This window comes from Chiloscyllium plagiosum, chromosome 34 (genome assembly GCF_004010195.1).
Source record: "Chiloscyllium plagiosum isolate BGI_BamShark_2017 chromosome 34, ASM401019v2, whole genome shotgun sequence".
Taxonomy (NCBI): domain Eukaryota; kingdom Metazoa; phylum Chordata; class Chondrichthyes; order Orectolobiformes; family Hemiscylliidae; genus Chiloscyllium; species Chiloscyllium plagiosum.
This window is the reverse complement of record NC_057743.1, coordinates 23,623,313-23,639,931: the sequence shown is the minus strand read 5'-3', so window position 1 is coordinate 23,639,931 and position 16,619 is coordinate 23,623,313. Positions and strand designations below refer to the sequence as shown.

The following is a 16,619-nucleotide window of genomic DNA, read 5'->3' as shown; positions in this document are numbered from 1 at the left end:
GAGACCAGAATTGCACGCAATATTCCAACAGTGTCTAACCAATGTCCTGTACAGCTGCAACATGCCCTCCCAACTCCTGTACTCAATACTCTGACCAATAAAGGAAACCATACCAAACGCCTTCTTTACTATCCTACCTACCTGCGACTCCATTTTCAAGGAGCTATGAACCTGCACTCCAAGGTCTCTTTGTTCAGCAACACTCTTTAGGATCTAACCATTAAGTGTATAAGTCCTGCTTAGATTTGCTTTCCCAAAGTGCAGCACCTCAGATTTATTTAAATTAAACTCATCTGCCACTTCTCGGCCCATTGGCCCATCTGATCAAGATCAGGAATTGAAAGAGGAGAGGAGAGGGCTAGATGGAGCAGAGAGGAAGGGTAGGGGGAGAGAGAGGGGTGGGGCAAGAGAGAGAGGAGGGGGCAGAGGACCAGATGGGGACCATGAAATGGAAAATGAAAGGATGGTTTAATTTTATACAATCAGCTGAATCCAGAGAATATAGAAAACCATCCTAATCTGCATTTAACTCATTTATATTACCTGTTTGCAATCCAGTGTATTCTTGGTTGCCAGTGTAAAAACTCATAGGGTGCAGTTTGATGAGAATAACAATACAGATAGAAACTCAGGCTAATGCCCATGTTAACGGAAAGTGGTGCAGATCCAGACTAATATCATAGTGTGTCTCAAACTCTGGAGTGGGTTCAGTTTCCTACTCAACATTCAACCCATGGAACAGAGGTCTGCTGAGACCGAACAGAGTTGTTAAGTTACATTAAAAGAACTGGGACTCTACACTTCAAGACAAGTAACATCTAAGAAGTGATCTCACTTAGCTTTATAGAATAGTAAAATGAATTGACTGTGTCCCAGTTGAATTTTTAAATCAGTAAATAAGTTGGGAAAGATACAATTGCAAGTTTTATAAGTTCGGAACTTGGTTAGATGTGAGGAAATGATTCTTCTCCCACAGAACAGTCCAACTTTGGAACAGACCGAAGGCTGGATCGCTTCAAGCGAGAGGTGGAGGCTTTTTTTTCCTACATGGACCCTGCAGGAAATTCAGGGTGATTTCCCAGACGAGTAATTATATTTCCAAAGGGGCAGTCAGACAGCAATTTCTCAATCATTTACCCAGTTGGATTTTTTTTTTACATTTTTGGCCTCTTCCATCATCAGAAGTTTTGGGCCTGAACTGGAAAAGCACAAGGCATCACATTCATGTGGGGCTGGCTGGATAGTTTGAATCCTCTTTATGTAGGCAGTGTTTGCACAGGTCTGACCAGCAGACGCGTTAGTTTCTGCCAGTTTCAGCAATGACCTTTGGATCATCTTAGCAGAGCCGTTATTCAGCAAGGTCAGCCCAGGATCACCCAATCAGCTCAGGAGTTGAAGAAATATGTCACTTGTCCCGATTCCTCACTCTGAGGAACTAAGTTCACACTGTCAGTGATTGGGGTGGGGTGGGAGGGGTGAACTTTCAACTCATGTTTCTCAGGACAGTTTGACGCTGCTCCAGCCCCACATCATAACCTGGGCCATGTTCATCCTAACAAGCTTTAAATCAGCAACCAATAGCTGGTGAGCAAAGACCTTAGTCACAGGCCCTCAAAGGCTCAAGCTATCTTCAATACAAGGACATAGATATTTCCATAATGACTCCATTCCTCGATCAGTACATTTTTCCAGAAGTGTCCTGGATTGGAAGCTGCAAGTCCTTCACATCCTCCAGTCGTTGTACTGAGTTGCATGTTTGCCAGTGACCTTCACTCTCAGCTTCCACTGGAACACCAGCCTCTTTCCAAATCTCCGACTCAGAGTCCTTGTGTTCCTCCTGGATTGGAAACCCTTCATCCACCTCAGTTCCTTCCTCCTCTGCTGGAGCAGGATAATCTTCCTCAGGAGAGAGCGGTCTGGAGGCCCCGTCTCCCGGACGATGGCAGCAGTTAACGTAACACTTGCCGGTATTTATTGTAACACTCACTGTGGGGTTCCCACTGAATTCCATCACTGGGGATGGAGCTCCTGCATAAACATAACAATCAGTTACTTTCGACAACACTCCTCCCTCTGATTTCCTGACTAGGACAGCACGGGAGCCATGGGAAGGTGCCTATCCCAGAGTAGGGCCAGGATGGGGATAAGGGAAACTGCGAGGAGAAAGTGAGGTCTGCAGATGCTGGAGATCAAAGTTGAAACTTTATTGCTGGAACAGCACAGCAGGTCAGGCAGCATCCAGGGAACAGGAGATTCGACGTTTCGGGCACAGGCCCTTCTTCAGGAAGAAGGGCCTGTGCCCGAAACGTCGAATCTCCTGTTCCCTGGTTGCTGCCTGACCTGCTGTGCTGTTCCAGCAATAAAGTTTCAACAAATAAGGGAAACTGCTCCTTCCTACTGAAGACACGGAGTCAGAATGCTGACTCTCTGGGGTACAAGTTCCCTCTAGCAGCACACACAAAATCTATTTTCACACGTGACAGACACACATACACACACACATACACACACACATACACACACACACACAAACTCAGTCTCACTGGCAGATGGTGCAAGATAATGATTCTCAAGCCATTCCCTTCCTCATGTGAGTGACTATTTGGGAACTGAACACAGCATCTGCTTTTGATGCATTAAACACGCCTATCTTTGACCTTCTGAGGTGCTGTTAAATCTTCAGCCCAGTGGGGAAAGAGCCTGTGCCCAGTGACCTGAGGACAACGGGAGTGTAACGGTATCGATCAAGCTCCTGCCTTGAGGTTGCCCAAGCTCTAGCCCTGTGCGAGTGAGCCCCCTTGGGCCCAGGGGAAATTATTGTCTCATGGTAACCTCACTGGCCTAGTCCTCCACACGTCCACATTACTGTTCAGGGGAGGCAGGATCAACTCAAAATTAGTTAATAAAATGCAGAACTGAAACATTACTTCAAATTCACTGTTACTGAGAGTAATGTTGTAAAAACCCATCTGATTCAGTGAGGTACTTTAGGGATGGAACTCTGCCATCCTTAACGGGTCTGGCCTGCATGTGACTCCAGACTCTCAGCAGTGTGGTCCACTGTTAAATGCCCTCTGAAACAGTCCAGAAGACCACTCTGTTCATTGGCATTTATGGACAGGGAACAAATGCTAGCCTTGCCAAGCAATGCCCTCATCCCCTCAATGAAAAGACAGTAATTTATTTTTCGAAAAAAAGAGTTGTCCTACCTGAACTGGGCCGGGATTCTCTGCTGATGTATCCCTGATCTTCCTGGGAATCAATTCGTGAATAATTGTTCAAATGGGCAAGAGCAAGGTGGGTCTGAGGGCGCTCCTCCTCCTTTGAGCTGTATCCTGGGCCAGGTTTCCTTTGCACACCCCCTGACCCACTGCTGCTGCTGGATCTGGAGAGTGAGCAGGAATGCTCTGTCCGAGCCACAGTTCCTGTTGGACATTCCTTCTGCTCAAGCGTCCCATTCTGAGCTTTCACTGCTTCCAGCTCATTCTCGTTTATACCAATTAAACAAGCCATCTCCACTGAATCAGCGTTCTTCGTGGGCTGTCGAGGAAAATAATTCAAATGTTTTTTAAAAAAAAAAATCAAGGATCAAAAAAAAAGAGAAAGAGTCAACAGTTTGTCTACAAACTGACTGTCACACAGACATGTGGGAGAATAGGTCATTTGTTGCCCACTGTTACTGTTTTATTTAGTTTTCATTTGTTCTGTGAGTGGCAAGGTACCCCAGTGGTTAGCACTGCTGCTTCACAGACTAGGGACCCAGGTTTGATTCCACCCTTAGACAACCATATGGAGTTTGCACATTCTCCCAGTGTCTGTGTGGGTTTCCTCTGGGTAATCTGGTTTCCTCCCACAGTCCAAAGATGTGTAGATTAGGTGGATTGGCCATAGGAAATGTAGGGTCACGAGGATAGGTTGGGATTTGGTCTGAGTGAACTGCTCTTCGGAGGGTCAATGCAGACTCAATGGGTCAAATGGCCTGTATCTGCACAGTGGGGATTCTATGGTACATGCTCACGCAATTTCCACCTTCTACCTCATTTGTTGGGCTTGGCTTGCAGTCCAGCTATTCCCCAGTGTTTGGCCTGCAGTGTGTACAGCTTGCAGGGTCAACAATGCTCTGACCCTCTGAACCCTGATCCTGTACTAATGTCATTAAGACTGAATGTGGTCTCCAGTGACACAAGGACTGTGTGACAGATTCTAGGAATCCATGGGCCACACTTTGCTAAAACAAAGTGGAACTTTAGTCCTTACCATATTTGGATTCTGATTCCAGAGATCAGGCTTCCTCCCTTCAAGAAAAATGGAAAGAATAAAGAATTAAATCAATGCTGTGGGATTGATCAAGTTACCAGCATCTGGTGGATTCTCAGAGATGGGATCAGCTCAGAACATGTGCAAGGGGATGCTTGGGATAATGGAGAGAGGTCATTCTCCAATGTCATTAACCAAGTGAAGCTCCTGACCAGGTAAATAATCCCACTGTGGGGTCCTGGGAGCCAGCAGAGAGCTGATCATTACACATTATTAGCACCAGACTCGGAAATGCAGAAAGGAATTAACCTGCAGAACCCATAGATGGCCACCAGAGGGCAAGTGCCTTAATGGCTTCAACATAACGAGGTTTGGGTATGTACGTTTACAGCAACATTTTTAGTATTTGGGGGAGCCCTTGTATTTAGTAAGCAATGGAGGCGATGGACAATTAATCCAGGAACCCTGGTAATGTTCTGTAGTCTTGGGATTGAATCCCACGATAGCAGATAATGGAATTTGAACTCAATCCAAAAATAAAATCTGGAATTAAAGAGTTTAATCGTGATCATGAAACCATTGCTTTCATCGAGCTCCCTAATATCATTTCGGGATCGTTTCTGGCCTGTGTGCAACTCTGAACCATACGTTCCCGACACTGATTCATTCTACAAGGGCCATTCCACAGAACTGAAATTACTCAGATTCTTGATAATATAATTCTACCAAATTCCTGGAATTAAGTTAGTCATGCTGACTGGATTTCCTATAATATTTGTTGCTGGATGCAAATATAAAAACAACACTAAATTAAGACCATAAGAAGTAGAAACAGAAGTAGGCCATTCGGCCCCTCAAGTCTGCTCTTTCATTCAAAAGAATCCTGGTTGATATGCCATTTCCCATACATTCATTTACCCCTGTTTCTCCATAAACCCTGATTCCCTTACTGGTCAAAAATCTATCTCAGCCTTAAATACACCCAAGGACTCTTCCCCCTAACTCTGTGGCAAGGAGTTCGAATGACTCTCAATCCTCAGAGAGAAGAAATTTCTCATCTCAGTCTTAAATTGGCGCCCTTCATGTTGAAACTATGTCCTTTAGTCTTAGACTCTCTTGTGAGGGGAAACTTCCTCTCAGCATTTACTCTGTCAAGTCCCTTAAGAACTCTAAATGTTTCAATAAGATCACCCCTCATTTTTCTAAATCCCACTGAATACCGTCCCAACCTGTTCAACCTTTGCTCATAAGGCAATCCCTTCAACTGGGGGTCCATCTAGTTAAGCTTTTCTGAACTGCGTCCAATGAAACTAAAATGAAATTTTATGCATAAGTGCTCCAAATGATCAGTGGAGCGGGCCCTAAGTCTGCATTAGGGCAAACAGGCGCTAGTTTAGTCAAGGGCTTTGGTTAGGTTATTTACAGACTAAGAAATATCCGGGACTGAGTTCACAGAAACTTGGGAGTGAGTTAGTAGCTGGAATCCAATCCCACAGTACCTGTTCTTCTGCGAAGGACACAGACCAGCATCATTATTATGACCAAGATCACAACGATAGAAGAAACACCGATTGCTAAAAAACAAAAAAAAAAATTTACTGTTTTAAATCAAGATCAAACTGAGCGGTTGGGAGTGGTGGGGCTGACCCAGATGGTTAACAGGAGACAACGTGACTACAACAGGGCCCATATCTCCATCGTGGAGGATGAAAATATGTACAAGCCGCAAGATACAAGGGTGGAAGATAGAATTGTATAGCACCACCAAAAATAAAAGGAGTTCTCAAACTTACCCACTACCCAGTGGGAAGCTAGGAGCTGTTTAGTGGGTGGTGTCCTGTTGAGTGCTGTGGTAACCAGTGCCCAACTGGTGACACTTATTGGTTCTATCTCAGTCAGATGCGTGGCCTGGACAGGAACATAAACATGGGAGAGATAAGTGCTGGCACACAGACTGCAGTAACACACAATGTAAACTGAAGCAGTCCCAGGAACTTGATTGGGTATGTTCCTGATACAGATCCACTCTGCCAGGACCTTTCCACAATCTCGTGAGGGATAGCTGTCAATGATTTAAATTAGTTAAAAGGATGTGGGATCTTATACCTGTTTTGGAGCAGGAGAGCTGGGTTGAGGTCTTGAAGGTGTCCCTCTCAACGTAGGGGGCAGGGGTAATATTTCATCGCCGCAAATTGCATTCCTGGAGCTGGTCCCATTTTGTAAAATCTTTCTCCTCAGCACTGCACAGCTGCAAAGAAGCAACTGCATTAACCATGGTAACTCCCTCAAAGGCTGCTTTAGCCAGTGAATGACACCAGTAGGTGCCAGAGCTACAGAAACGCTAACCAATGTCTGCAATGGAATTGTGATATTACAATCGCTAAAGGCACAAACAGTAACATGGCGACAGACAGCAACAGCTGTTTGCCGGGGGAGAACGTTTTAACAAGCTTCCTTAGCTCAGGATAGCTATCAACACACCAGCTACTCGGAGACTCTGTACCCAATCACCCCCAATAAAGACACAAAGTAGACCATGTGATGGTTAAATGTTCAGTTGGTGCAGTCAAGGTGCTCAGGGCTTGGGTTAAAGAGCCACATGTGAGATGGGTTGACACAGTCATAGCCAATTCTATAAGTCCCCAAACCAGCATAGAAAATAGGTATCAATTTGGCACTGAGTCATCAATCTCACACTCAGCAGCCATGAGGCACTGAAAAATATGACAGTGAGCTATACTCTAACCAGTCCTGCAATAGCTTTACTCTGTACCTAACCCATGCTGTACCTGTCCTGGGAATATTTAACTGTAATAGTATATACCAAGCTTTACTCTTTCCCTAACCCTGTGATATCCCTGTGCCTTGGATGTGTTTGAGGGGGACAGTGTAAAAAGAGCATTACTTAGAGCTAGCTTTGCTCTGCTGCTGTTGGAATCTCGAATTTGGAGTCTCACCTGTTGCTGCTATTGACAGGAGCCCACCATATTAAGGCAGTGTTTTGGGGCCTGTGGATTGGGCGGTAGTAAATGGCCAACACTTGGGAAGTGAGAGTGGTGCTGCCTGGAGGACTAGACCAGCGAGCGGTTCTGCCTGAAGGACGAGATCAACGAGTGGTGCTGGGAAGGACTTTGTGTTGTTTGCAAAAGGGAGGGGGGTGTCCCTTGGGGGAATATCGGTGGCCGGACCATCAACATCAACAGTGGGGCCTGGCGGCACTAATGCAGTGGGCAGGATGGGGGGCAGCCCCTGCGCCTCGGGGGCCTCATTGCTCTCTGACCTCATGACCAAGCAGCTCAGGGTGAAAGGTTATCCCACACTGAGATAAGCATTGATACTTCCGTCGTGGTCTTGGCTGGGTGGGGGGAGGGGGGAGGGGGGCGGGGGGTGGTTTTAATATCCCCATCATATTCGCTGTGTCTACAATGTATGGGAAGGTAGTGTTCTTCCTGAAGACCGAACGGGCAGTAAACATCACCCAGGAGAAGGGGCTCACTGTTGGAGGGGTTTCCCTGCCCATCGACCTTCTGGAGGTCATGGGTCAGAGGGTCATTTTGTCAAACATCCCGTCCTTCATTCCATCAGAGCTCCTTGTCCCCACCTCCACCAGCTTAGGGAGGAGAGGTCGGGGGTGGTGCCCATAACCCGCGCCCAGGCCTTTGTGCCAGGCACCTCTGCCCTAAATATGGATTTCTTCCTGACATGGAGGAGTGCTGCCACCTAGTGGTCCTGATGATTTAGGTGAAATTGCAAGGGTCACAGCGGAGGATCCTCCTGCTGCTGACCCTGGGGGTGGGCTCAAGGCAGGGTTATGTTGACCTGAGAACCACTCCCAACACTCAATGGAGGGGAAAGGTTGGGGGTCGGAGATGTCAGATTGGAGGATGATGAAACATCGATCACAAGCACTGAGTTAGATGAGGTGATGGAGATGTGGTGCTTGTGGACAAATTTCCCCTTATCCCAAAAGAGACCCCAGGACTTTTGTTTAAACAAACAACACTGAGACAGAGTCTGATTGATGTTGGACTGTTGAGGCTCCCTAACCGCTACTGGTCCCATCTGCTGGGCAGGTACTGGCGGCCCTGGGAGTGGTCAGGACCATGAGGTGGCAATGCCAAGGGGACCTCTGCAACGCTCTCGGTAAGTGGAGGGGTAAAAGAACAGTCCCTCCACTGTCCAATAGGTGTTAAACTGGTGACAAGAAGACATCCATAGCCAGCCCCAAAATCAATGACAGCAAAGAGACAGAGTGTAGGGCTTGTATCCTCACATCCTTCAGGGAGTAAGCCTCCTGCAAGAAACGTACACTGTATCAGGAAACAGAGCCCTGAGTTGGCAGAGAGGGGTCTACATCAGTCACCTGGCCTCCAAATTAGGGAAGGAGGGGCGAGGGATGAAGGTGCTATCTTGCTGGCCCCCTTTTCCCAGCCGGAGATCTTGAGGCTTCGCCTCCTTGAGGCTATGGTGGGATATGGAAGAGATGGTAATTCATGTCTATGTGGAATGTTTCTGGCTTTGTTTTTTGATGGGAGTGCTCCTTTAATTTCAGTTGCACCTCAGCTCTGTGCCGCTGATGCACGGGCACCCAGTGCAGGCAGAGGTGGTCTAGCCTAAGGGTCTTCTCAGGGGTCTGTTCCTGGGTCTGGCCAAGGTGGCCATCAACAGGATCCAGGCAATGGGCTCTGGATAGGCTCACTGTTGCTGACTGTCTATCCCTCTTTTGCAGTTACATCTGCACTCGGGTGTCCAGGAGCAGGAGCACATGGTGCTCACTGCCACGGTCAGGGCCTTTTGAGACCGATGGGCACTGTAGGAGCAGGGGAGCCTCATAGCCCAGACACCGTTACTTTAATTTGGTTCATGATTATTTTAGACTTCCTGTTATGATAAAAGCGTAGAGAGAGCCTTACACTGTATTTGACCAGGTACTGCTCGTGTCTCAGGGGGTGTTTGATGGGAACAGTGTTGAGGGAACTTTCCTTTCAGTTTAAAAAGTTAAGGGTGCCTTATTTTTGGTTGAAAAAAAGTAGAGTTAGCTTTTCTCTGTATCTAACCCACGCTGTACCTGTCTCAGGAGTGTTTGATGCTGTCAGTCGGTCCCTGGGAAAAGAGAATTCCATTCCCAGGAAGGAGCTTGTGTTTGTCAGATTATCAATTTTTAGAAGTTCATTCACTGGATGAGGGTGTCGCTGACTAGACCAGCATTTATTGCCTAACCAGAGGGTAGTTAAGAGCCAATCACATTGTTGTCACATGTAGGCCAGACCAGGTAAGGATGGCAGTTTCCTTCCTTAAACCAGGTGGGAACACTTGGCAATAGATTCATGGCCATCATTAGACCCTTCATTCCAGATTTGCATTGAATTCAAATTCTACCATCTGCTATGATGAGATTTGAATCCAGATCCCCAGAACATTATCTGTGTCTCTCGTATCTGGTTTAACAGGCTGGCTAGTGTACCACTAGGCCATCACCTCCCCTATCGAAGTAAGTAAGGAAACACTTACTCAATGTGTGGCTGGCAGGGCTCTGTGGAAGAGACCTTATTGGAGAACGTTCCAGGGGGACATGGCGCACATTCTACATCCGTGTCTTTCGTTCCTGTGATGCGTAAACACAAAATTATTTTTTGTGACAATATCCCATCACAGGAAATGGTGGCAATTCCTGAACAAGCCCAGAAAAGCCCTGCAAACAGCATAAACAAACAGAGTAGCAGCTCTGACATCATCTCACCTTGTTTAATGACACCCTGACCCTCCTTGCATTCGGTGTTTTTCCGGCACTGGTTACACGTATCCTTTGCGGAATCAATGCAGTGCAGGCCCTGTTTGCACTGGCAGATTCTCTTGGTGGTTGGAGTGCAGTCTTGAACCATGTCCTGGTCTATAACAATGGGAGAGAATGGAAAGGTGGAGCTGAGGTCAGTGAGTGTGCAGACTGAGCTGTATCAGAGTAATCCAACAACATGAGATAACTGAGCTCGATGGGTTACACCAAGCGTGGACAGCACAGCCTGGAACCACAGTCTCCCTTTCCCCATGGTGAGAGAATACATCTTGCAGCATCAGTTCAATGCCCAGTGTGGAAGGTTGATAAGGGTGCGAGTTCAAAGGGCATAAGGTTTGATGGGGTTCAGAGCTCAGTGGGTTAATGATTAACGAGGATGGGGATACAGAGGACAATTGTTTGTGTTGCAGAATTTGTGGGTTATAGGTTCCCTGGTTAGTAGAAACACTGGGGTTTCTGTGAATGTGCAAGGGAAATTACATACAAAATTACATGCCATTTGTTAGTGAAGATTCTTGGTGAGCGATGTTCAGTTATATCCATCTTTCAACTGCTCAGAAATGCTCTGACCCCAGTGAAACTGATCGTCCCCTCTGTTGCCCAACTCTATAGGGCACCAATTCCAAATGCTCTCCCTCTGTGCTGTGAGTGATCCCACAGGGATGGGGTTGCAGGATCAGTAACCAAAGCGTGTGCATTTGTATAAAGTCTGATCTGTTCCAAGCCCAAATCCCAATGGCTCAATCCCCAGCATTTCTCTGCGGAATAGCCCAGGGCACTGACGTGAGGGAGCATTTTCCTCTAACTACCTTCTTTACAGAGGACTTGACAGGACAGGCATTTCTTCAGCATGTTCCAGAACGCAGTGTATTGGTTCAGCCCACAAGGCTGACACTTAGTGTTTGTCTTCTCTGTGCACGGCGCTTCTCTCTTCATACCTGAAACCAAATAAAACTCATCAGCCACGTGTATAACTGAAGGGTCTAACTATTCTGGCACAGTGGCTCAGTGGTTAGCACTGCAGCCTCGTAGTGCCACAGACAGGGGTTCAATTCTAGCCTCATGCAACTGTCTGTGTGGAGTTTGCACATTCTCCCCGTGTCTGCGTGGGTTTCCTCTGGGTGCTCTGGTTTCCTCCCACAGTCCAAAGATATGCAGGTCAGGTGAATTGGCCATGCGAAATTGCCCATAGTGTTAGGTGCATTAGTCAGAGGGAAATGGGTCTGGGTGGGTTACTTGTTGGAGGGTCGGTGTGGACTAGTTGGGCTGAAGGGCCTGTGTCCACACCGTAGGGAATCTAATCTAATCTCATTCAGGCAGAGAGGAATGCACCACTGTGACCTTTCACCCCAATCTGACCTTCCACTTCAAAGATCTCAGCCAAAAAAGGATGGCCAGGGGAGGCTGCCCAGCCATTGCCCCAGGTACCACATCCCCATTGGGCTCCTGAAAGGGTTAATGACTTTTTTGTCAAACAGGATTTGGCCAGATCCAAATCTGTGAAAATAAACACAGCTGCAAAGTTTAATGATTTAATTCAGTCTACATCTCATCCTGAACCCTCTCTGGCTCCAGTTGCTCAATCATCGTTTCCTGACCATGGGCTCTCTCTGCTCGGAAACGTTTATTCTCTGTTAACCTAAACTGTTTCGTCGACTCCAATTGGCCAGGCCTCGCGGGTTCAGGTCCTGGGGGAGGGGAGCTAGGAAGCTGGATCAGGAAAAGCAGACAGGAGACAAGGCTGGGGCCCGTGGACAACAAAGGGAGGACACAGACAGCTAAAGCTCTAATGTTTGATGTTAAATGAAGCTAATTCAAGTGTGCCCGTGGGTCACCGAGCTCTCGGGCACTGTTTGGACAACAGAGCGTTCTGAGACAGGTTCCTACAAAAGTCCACAGGAAGCTTTAACCTTGATGTTCCCCTCCCCCCCGTACCTGGACAGTTTACACTGCAAGAATCCAAATGTTAGTTTTAAACACTTTGAGGTGCAGGGACAATAACAAAAATCAGGGCATACAGGAGTAACACAATCGGCGAGATTTGCGAAGTAAGTTCATCAGAGCTTTGTGTGAGGAGCCTGAATCTGCAAGTTTTCTCATGCTCCTGGTCTGTGTTAGCAGCGTGCACAGTCACCAGGCCCTCCTTACTCATCGGAGTTCAGTGTTTCACCACAAACTGCAGCTCTCTTACAGGAAGTGAACATGAAGGGGAAAAAAAAACCCTGCGGGCAGTTTCTGTGAAAAGCGTCACTGCGGTTTCAACTGTAGTTCACGATAGCGGGTACATGCCCAAGTGCAGAGCTCGGGCTGTCGGGCTGGGGTGGCGAAGGGTTTAGCGTTTCACAGATTACAATCTCGGGCCAATGGTTCGGAGCGAGCCGGTGCTCCAGATATAACCTGAAGCCCAGGCCAGACACACTCGGCATTTCCGTGCAATCCGGATCTGAGCCGCTGATGCAGATTCCGCACTGCCCAAATCGCAAAACAAGCTAAAGGTCTTGAAAACGAAGCAGAAAATAGAATTACAGCTTAACGTCTGACGTGGCGCTGTGTCAATCTGATAATTATTCGCAGAAACACCATTGTTTGTAACTCAATTACAATTCATTCAAATCATAAATAACAAGTTGAATATCATGCTTGCACGTTTAGATATTCTCATAGAACCCTCTCACATTCTCGACGACCTTCAGCTACTAAACTTTCATAGTTGGAGCTTGGATATACACATACTCGATCCACAGACTGCAGCCAGGCATTACATGATGATGACATTAGCATAGAATGGCCCATAACGTGGTCAATGGCCAAGGAACATTTGTACAACTGCCCTCAGAAAACCAGCCAGGAATATTTAATCAGGCTTTAAAATGCAGGCTTCCTCTTTATCTACACTGCAGTAATTATAATTCCGGGCATTCTAAAGGGATTTGTGGCATCAGGAACAGGGCAAAGGAGCTAATCATTAAAGAAATCTCACACACATAGGAACAGTAGGCTATTCACGCTCTTTGAAGCCTGTTCCACCATTCAATGAGATCATGGCTGACCTGTGGCCAATCTCCATATACAGAGGAACCTTGATTATCCAAATATCAGTTATCTGAATTGGTGATTATCCGAAGGAGATCTCAAGGTCCCGATAGAAACATTACATCAAAGAGGTATTTCAACACTGATTGTGTCTTTTGATTACAATGATTAAAAACGAACTCAGCTTACTGAAATGCTGCCGAGAACACTCCTGGAAATTGATGGGACCCCAGGTACCATCTCCAAATGTCTGATCTCCTGCCCTTGCTCTCTCCTCACACTTTCCCTGGAACTCCGTTCCGTATCACCTGTCCTTCATGGAGAAGTTTATGAAGAAAAACACTGTTCACCACAAGTCCATCAGGAAGTGGTCAGCATGTACTGTCCTTGAGACCCTTCGGGAAAAGGAGAGGGCGGATCCTGTTGAGTGGTTCCCTGGGCAGACTGTCAAAGTCATTTGGCAGAATGCCTCATCGCCAGAACTTTCCAACAAGCACCAAGACATGGCTTGGCTGATGGTGAGAAGGGCTCTGCCTGTGAGATCCTTTATGCATGCCCGGACTCTCAGCCGCACCGCACGCTGCCCTCGAAGCAGCTGCGGGGGGGAAGAGACTGTCACACACCTCCTTCTGCAATGTGCCTACGCAAAGGAAGTCTGGAGAGGAATGCAGTGGAGTCTGTCGAGGTTCGTCCCGGGCAGCTCCGTGACGTGGAACTCCATGTTCTACAGCCTGTTCCCCAGGACGCACACCGAGACGAACATCAACTGTACCTGGAGGATCATCAACTCAGTCAAAGACGCTCTTTGATCTGTCTGAAACCTGTTGATCTTCCAGCTGAAGGAGGTGACCCCGGCTGAGTGTTGCAGACTGGCACATTCCAAGGTCCAGGAGTATGTGTTGAGGGACGTGCTGAAGCTTGGGGCAGCCACCGCCAAGGCGCAGTGGGAAAAGACCACCGTGTAAGGTCTGCCTGCCAAAGAAGCACCGAGGGCGCTCTCAGTAATTGGCTCTGTTGACACCTCAGCAGAATAGCTGGATAGTCAATGTACAGACTTCTATATACGAATGATTAATGGTATGTAAAGAAATGGAATGTATACGTATGTATGGCATCACCAATTGCATAGATATCAAAATAATTTTATGAATAAAGTATATTTTTGAAATAAAAAAATATCTTCAGCAATGCTGCAGGTCCTTTACTGCTCAGAAACAAACCGTGAGACTGAGAGAGGGAGCTAGGCAGGCAGAGCAAGCAAAAAGGAAACTTCAGAAAACTCTGAGCCCAGAGGAGAGGCATTGAATTAATTAACCAAATAATCACTTATCCGAACAAAATAGTGTCCACTCATTTTGTTCGGGTAATCGAGGTTCCTCTGTACCTGCTTTCTGCCCATAGCCCTTAATATTTTTGCTTAACAAAAATATGTAGAGTAATAGAGACATACAGCATGGAAACAGACCCTTCGGTCCAACCCGTCCATGCCAACCAGATATCCCAACCCAATCTAGTCCCACCTGCCAGCACCCGGCCCATATCCCTCCAAACCCTTCCTATTCATATACTCATCCAAATGCATTTTAAATATTGCAATTGTACCAGCCTCTACCACTTCCTCCAGCAGCTCATTCCATACACCCTCTGTGTATCCCTCCATCCCTCTGTGTGAAAAAGTTGCTCCTTAGGTCCCTTTTATATCTTTCCTCTCTCACCCTAAACCCATGCCCTCTCTTTCTGGACTCCCCCACCCCATCTCCAATTTAATATTAACAACTGATCAGCTATGCATCACTGCCATTTGTGAAAGAGAATTCCAAACTTCTACCACCCTTTCTGTGTACAAGTGTTTCCTAATATCTCCCCTGAACAGCCTGGCCATAATTCTCAAACTATGCCTCAGAGTCTAGAATCTCCAACCAGAGGAAATAATTTAACTTTGTCAACCCTGTGTCTTGCTGCTAATATCTTGAAGACATCAATGAGATCAACCTTTAAACTTCTAAATTCCAGAGAGCAGGCCTAATTTGTATAATCTCCTCATATAACTTAATCCCTAAAGGCCAGGTATCATTCTTGTAAATACATGACCTTCTAAGGTCATATATCCTTCCCCAGGTGTCCAGATCTGCGCACACCATTCCAACTGGGATCTAACCAGGGTTTTGTATAATTGCAACATAGCTTCTGTAGCCTTGGTACTCAAGTTTTTTGTAGATAAGTAAAATGCAGGAAATATATATATATATATATATCAAATATATGCCATTGTACAGGAATAACGTTTAGCACATCACCATGTACTTTAGGGAGAAACTCAAAAATTAAAACTTCCTCAAAAGAAATTAAAAACTTACAAATTCATTCCATTAGAAGTAATTTCAAATATAGAATTTTTAATTTCTTTTGAGGAAGTTTTAATATTTTTCGGAGCCGAACGTGTTCAGCACGAATAACAGTGTTAAAACCACAACCAATCCTGACTGCGCAAGGTTGATCTTTCCATTGATTCTTACATCAATAATAACGTGCGAATATTACACAATCTCAATGTGATCTCAAGTCGAACTGATGCTATTGTGAAGATTGCAGCAGGAACAGGGCATCATTAAGAAAAAAAATCTTTCATATTACAATGTTTAATTGTGCCTGTGTGAATGCAGTTCCTGTTCGTTTTACAGTTTATATTGTGAGCCCTGCTAACCACAATTATTATTACGGCAAATATAATGTCAATATTTTCCTTTTATAGAAAAATAAACTGCAGTCTCTATCTTTCATACCTGGTCCTTGTGTTGCCCCATAATTAAATACAGACTAGAAACACAATGTTTCACTACATTTGAAACAACTAAGTGATTTGCCTACAATATGGTGTGGTGAGCTGTGGGTGCAATTACCCAGGATGTGTGGGGGTGGGGAGAGGGGTAGGAATGGAAAACGTGCTATGAGGAGATCGTCAATTACCTCACACAGTGAAATCAGCGCAAGTAACAGCTACTGAGAGCCGATGAGCGGTTATTGCTTCGGTTCCAGATGAAACTATTTTCAACACATGTCTGAGTGACTCATTCTACCCTAGATCTGTGCCCTACCATCGGCATTCAGATCTCGGATCCCCTTCAATTCCAGCAATCACAATGCAGTCAGCTGCCAATCATCCCACCTTAAACTCCCCTTCCATCACGCTACACTGGGCCCTCGCTTCCAACCTATCCATGATACTTCATTCTTCTGTTCACTAAACCCCCAACTCTAACCCTGGGCCCAAACTCATTCCCATCCTACTCTGAACACCAGGCCCAATCTCCAGCCTGCCCTGAGGCTCAAACCCAACCTTGTCCCAGGCTCCAATCCCCACTGTCCCCGGGCTCCAATCCCTACTGCCCCCAGGCTCCCAACCCCACTGCCCCCAGGCTCCAATCCCCACTGCCGACCCCCCTGGCTCCGATCCCCACAGGCACCCGGTCTCCAATCCCCACTGGCACCCGGTCTCCAATCCCCACTGGCACCCGGGTTCCAATCCCCACTGCAA

The 16,619-nt window shown here is 46.5% G+C and overlaps 1 protein-coding gene across 2 annotated transcripts in view; it reads right to left on the bottom strand.

Annotated features, from left to right (window-relative positions):
* Positions 1–284: 284 nt before the first annotated feature.
* LOC122540339 (tumor necrosis factor receptor superfamily member 1B-like) overlaps positions 285–16,619 on the bottom strand; it is a 35,658-nt gene continuing 19,323 nt past the window's right edge. Inside the window, exons 1-10 of one of the 2 annotated variants that reach the window (XM_043675904.1) lie at positions 11,987–12,041; positions 10,861–10,989; positions 9,998–10,147; positions 9,769–9,862; positions 6,364–6,505; positions 6,051–6,165; positions 5,757–5,831; positions 4,258–4,295; positions 3,210–3,540; positions 285–2,028 (exon numbers count right to left, since the gene is read on the bottom strand). In XM_043675904.1, coding sequence (XP_043531839.1) covers positions 1,676–2,028; positions 3,210–3,540; positions 4,258–4,295; positions 5,757–5,831; positions 6,051–6,165; positions 6,364–6,505; positions 9,769–9,862; positions 9,998–10,147; positions 10,861–10,987 — 1,425 coding nt within the window. In that variant the 5' untranslated portion in view covers positions 10,988–10,989; positions 11,987–12,041 and the 3' untranslated portion in view covers positions 285–1,675. Of the gene's footprint in view, positions 2,029–3,209; positions 3,541–4,257; positions 4,296–5,756; positions 5,832–6,050; positions 6,166–6,363; positions 6,506–9,768; positions 9,863–9,997; positions 10,148–10,860; positions 10,990–11,986; positions 12,042–16,619 lie in introns of those variants that run through there. The other variant, XM_043675903.1, reaches the window with a different exon arrangement.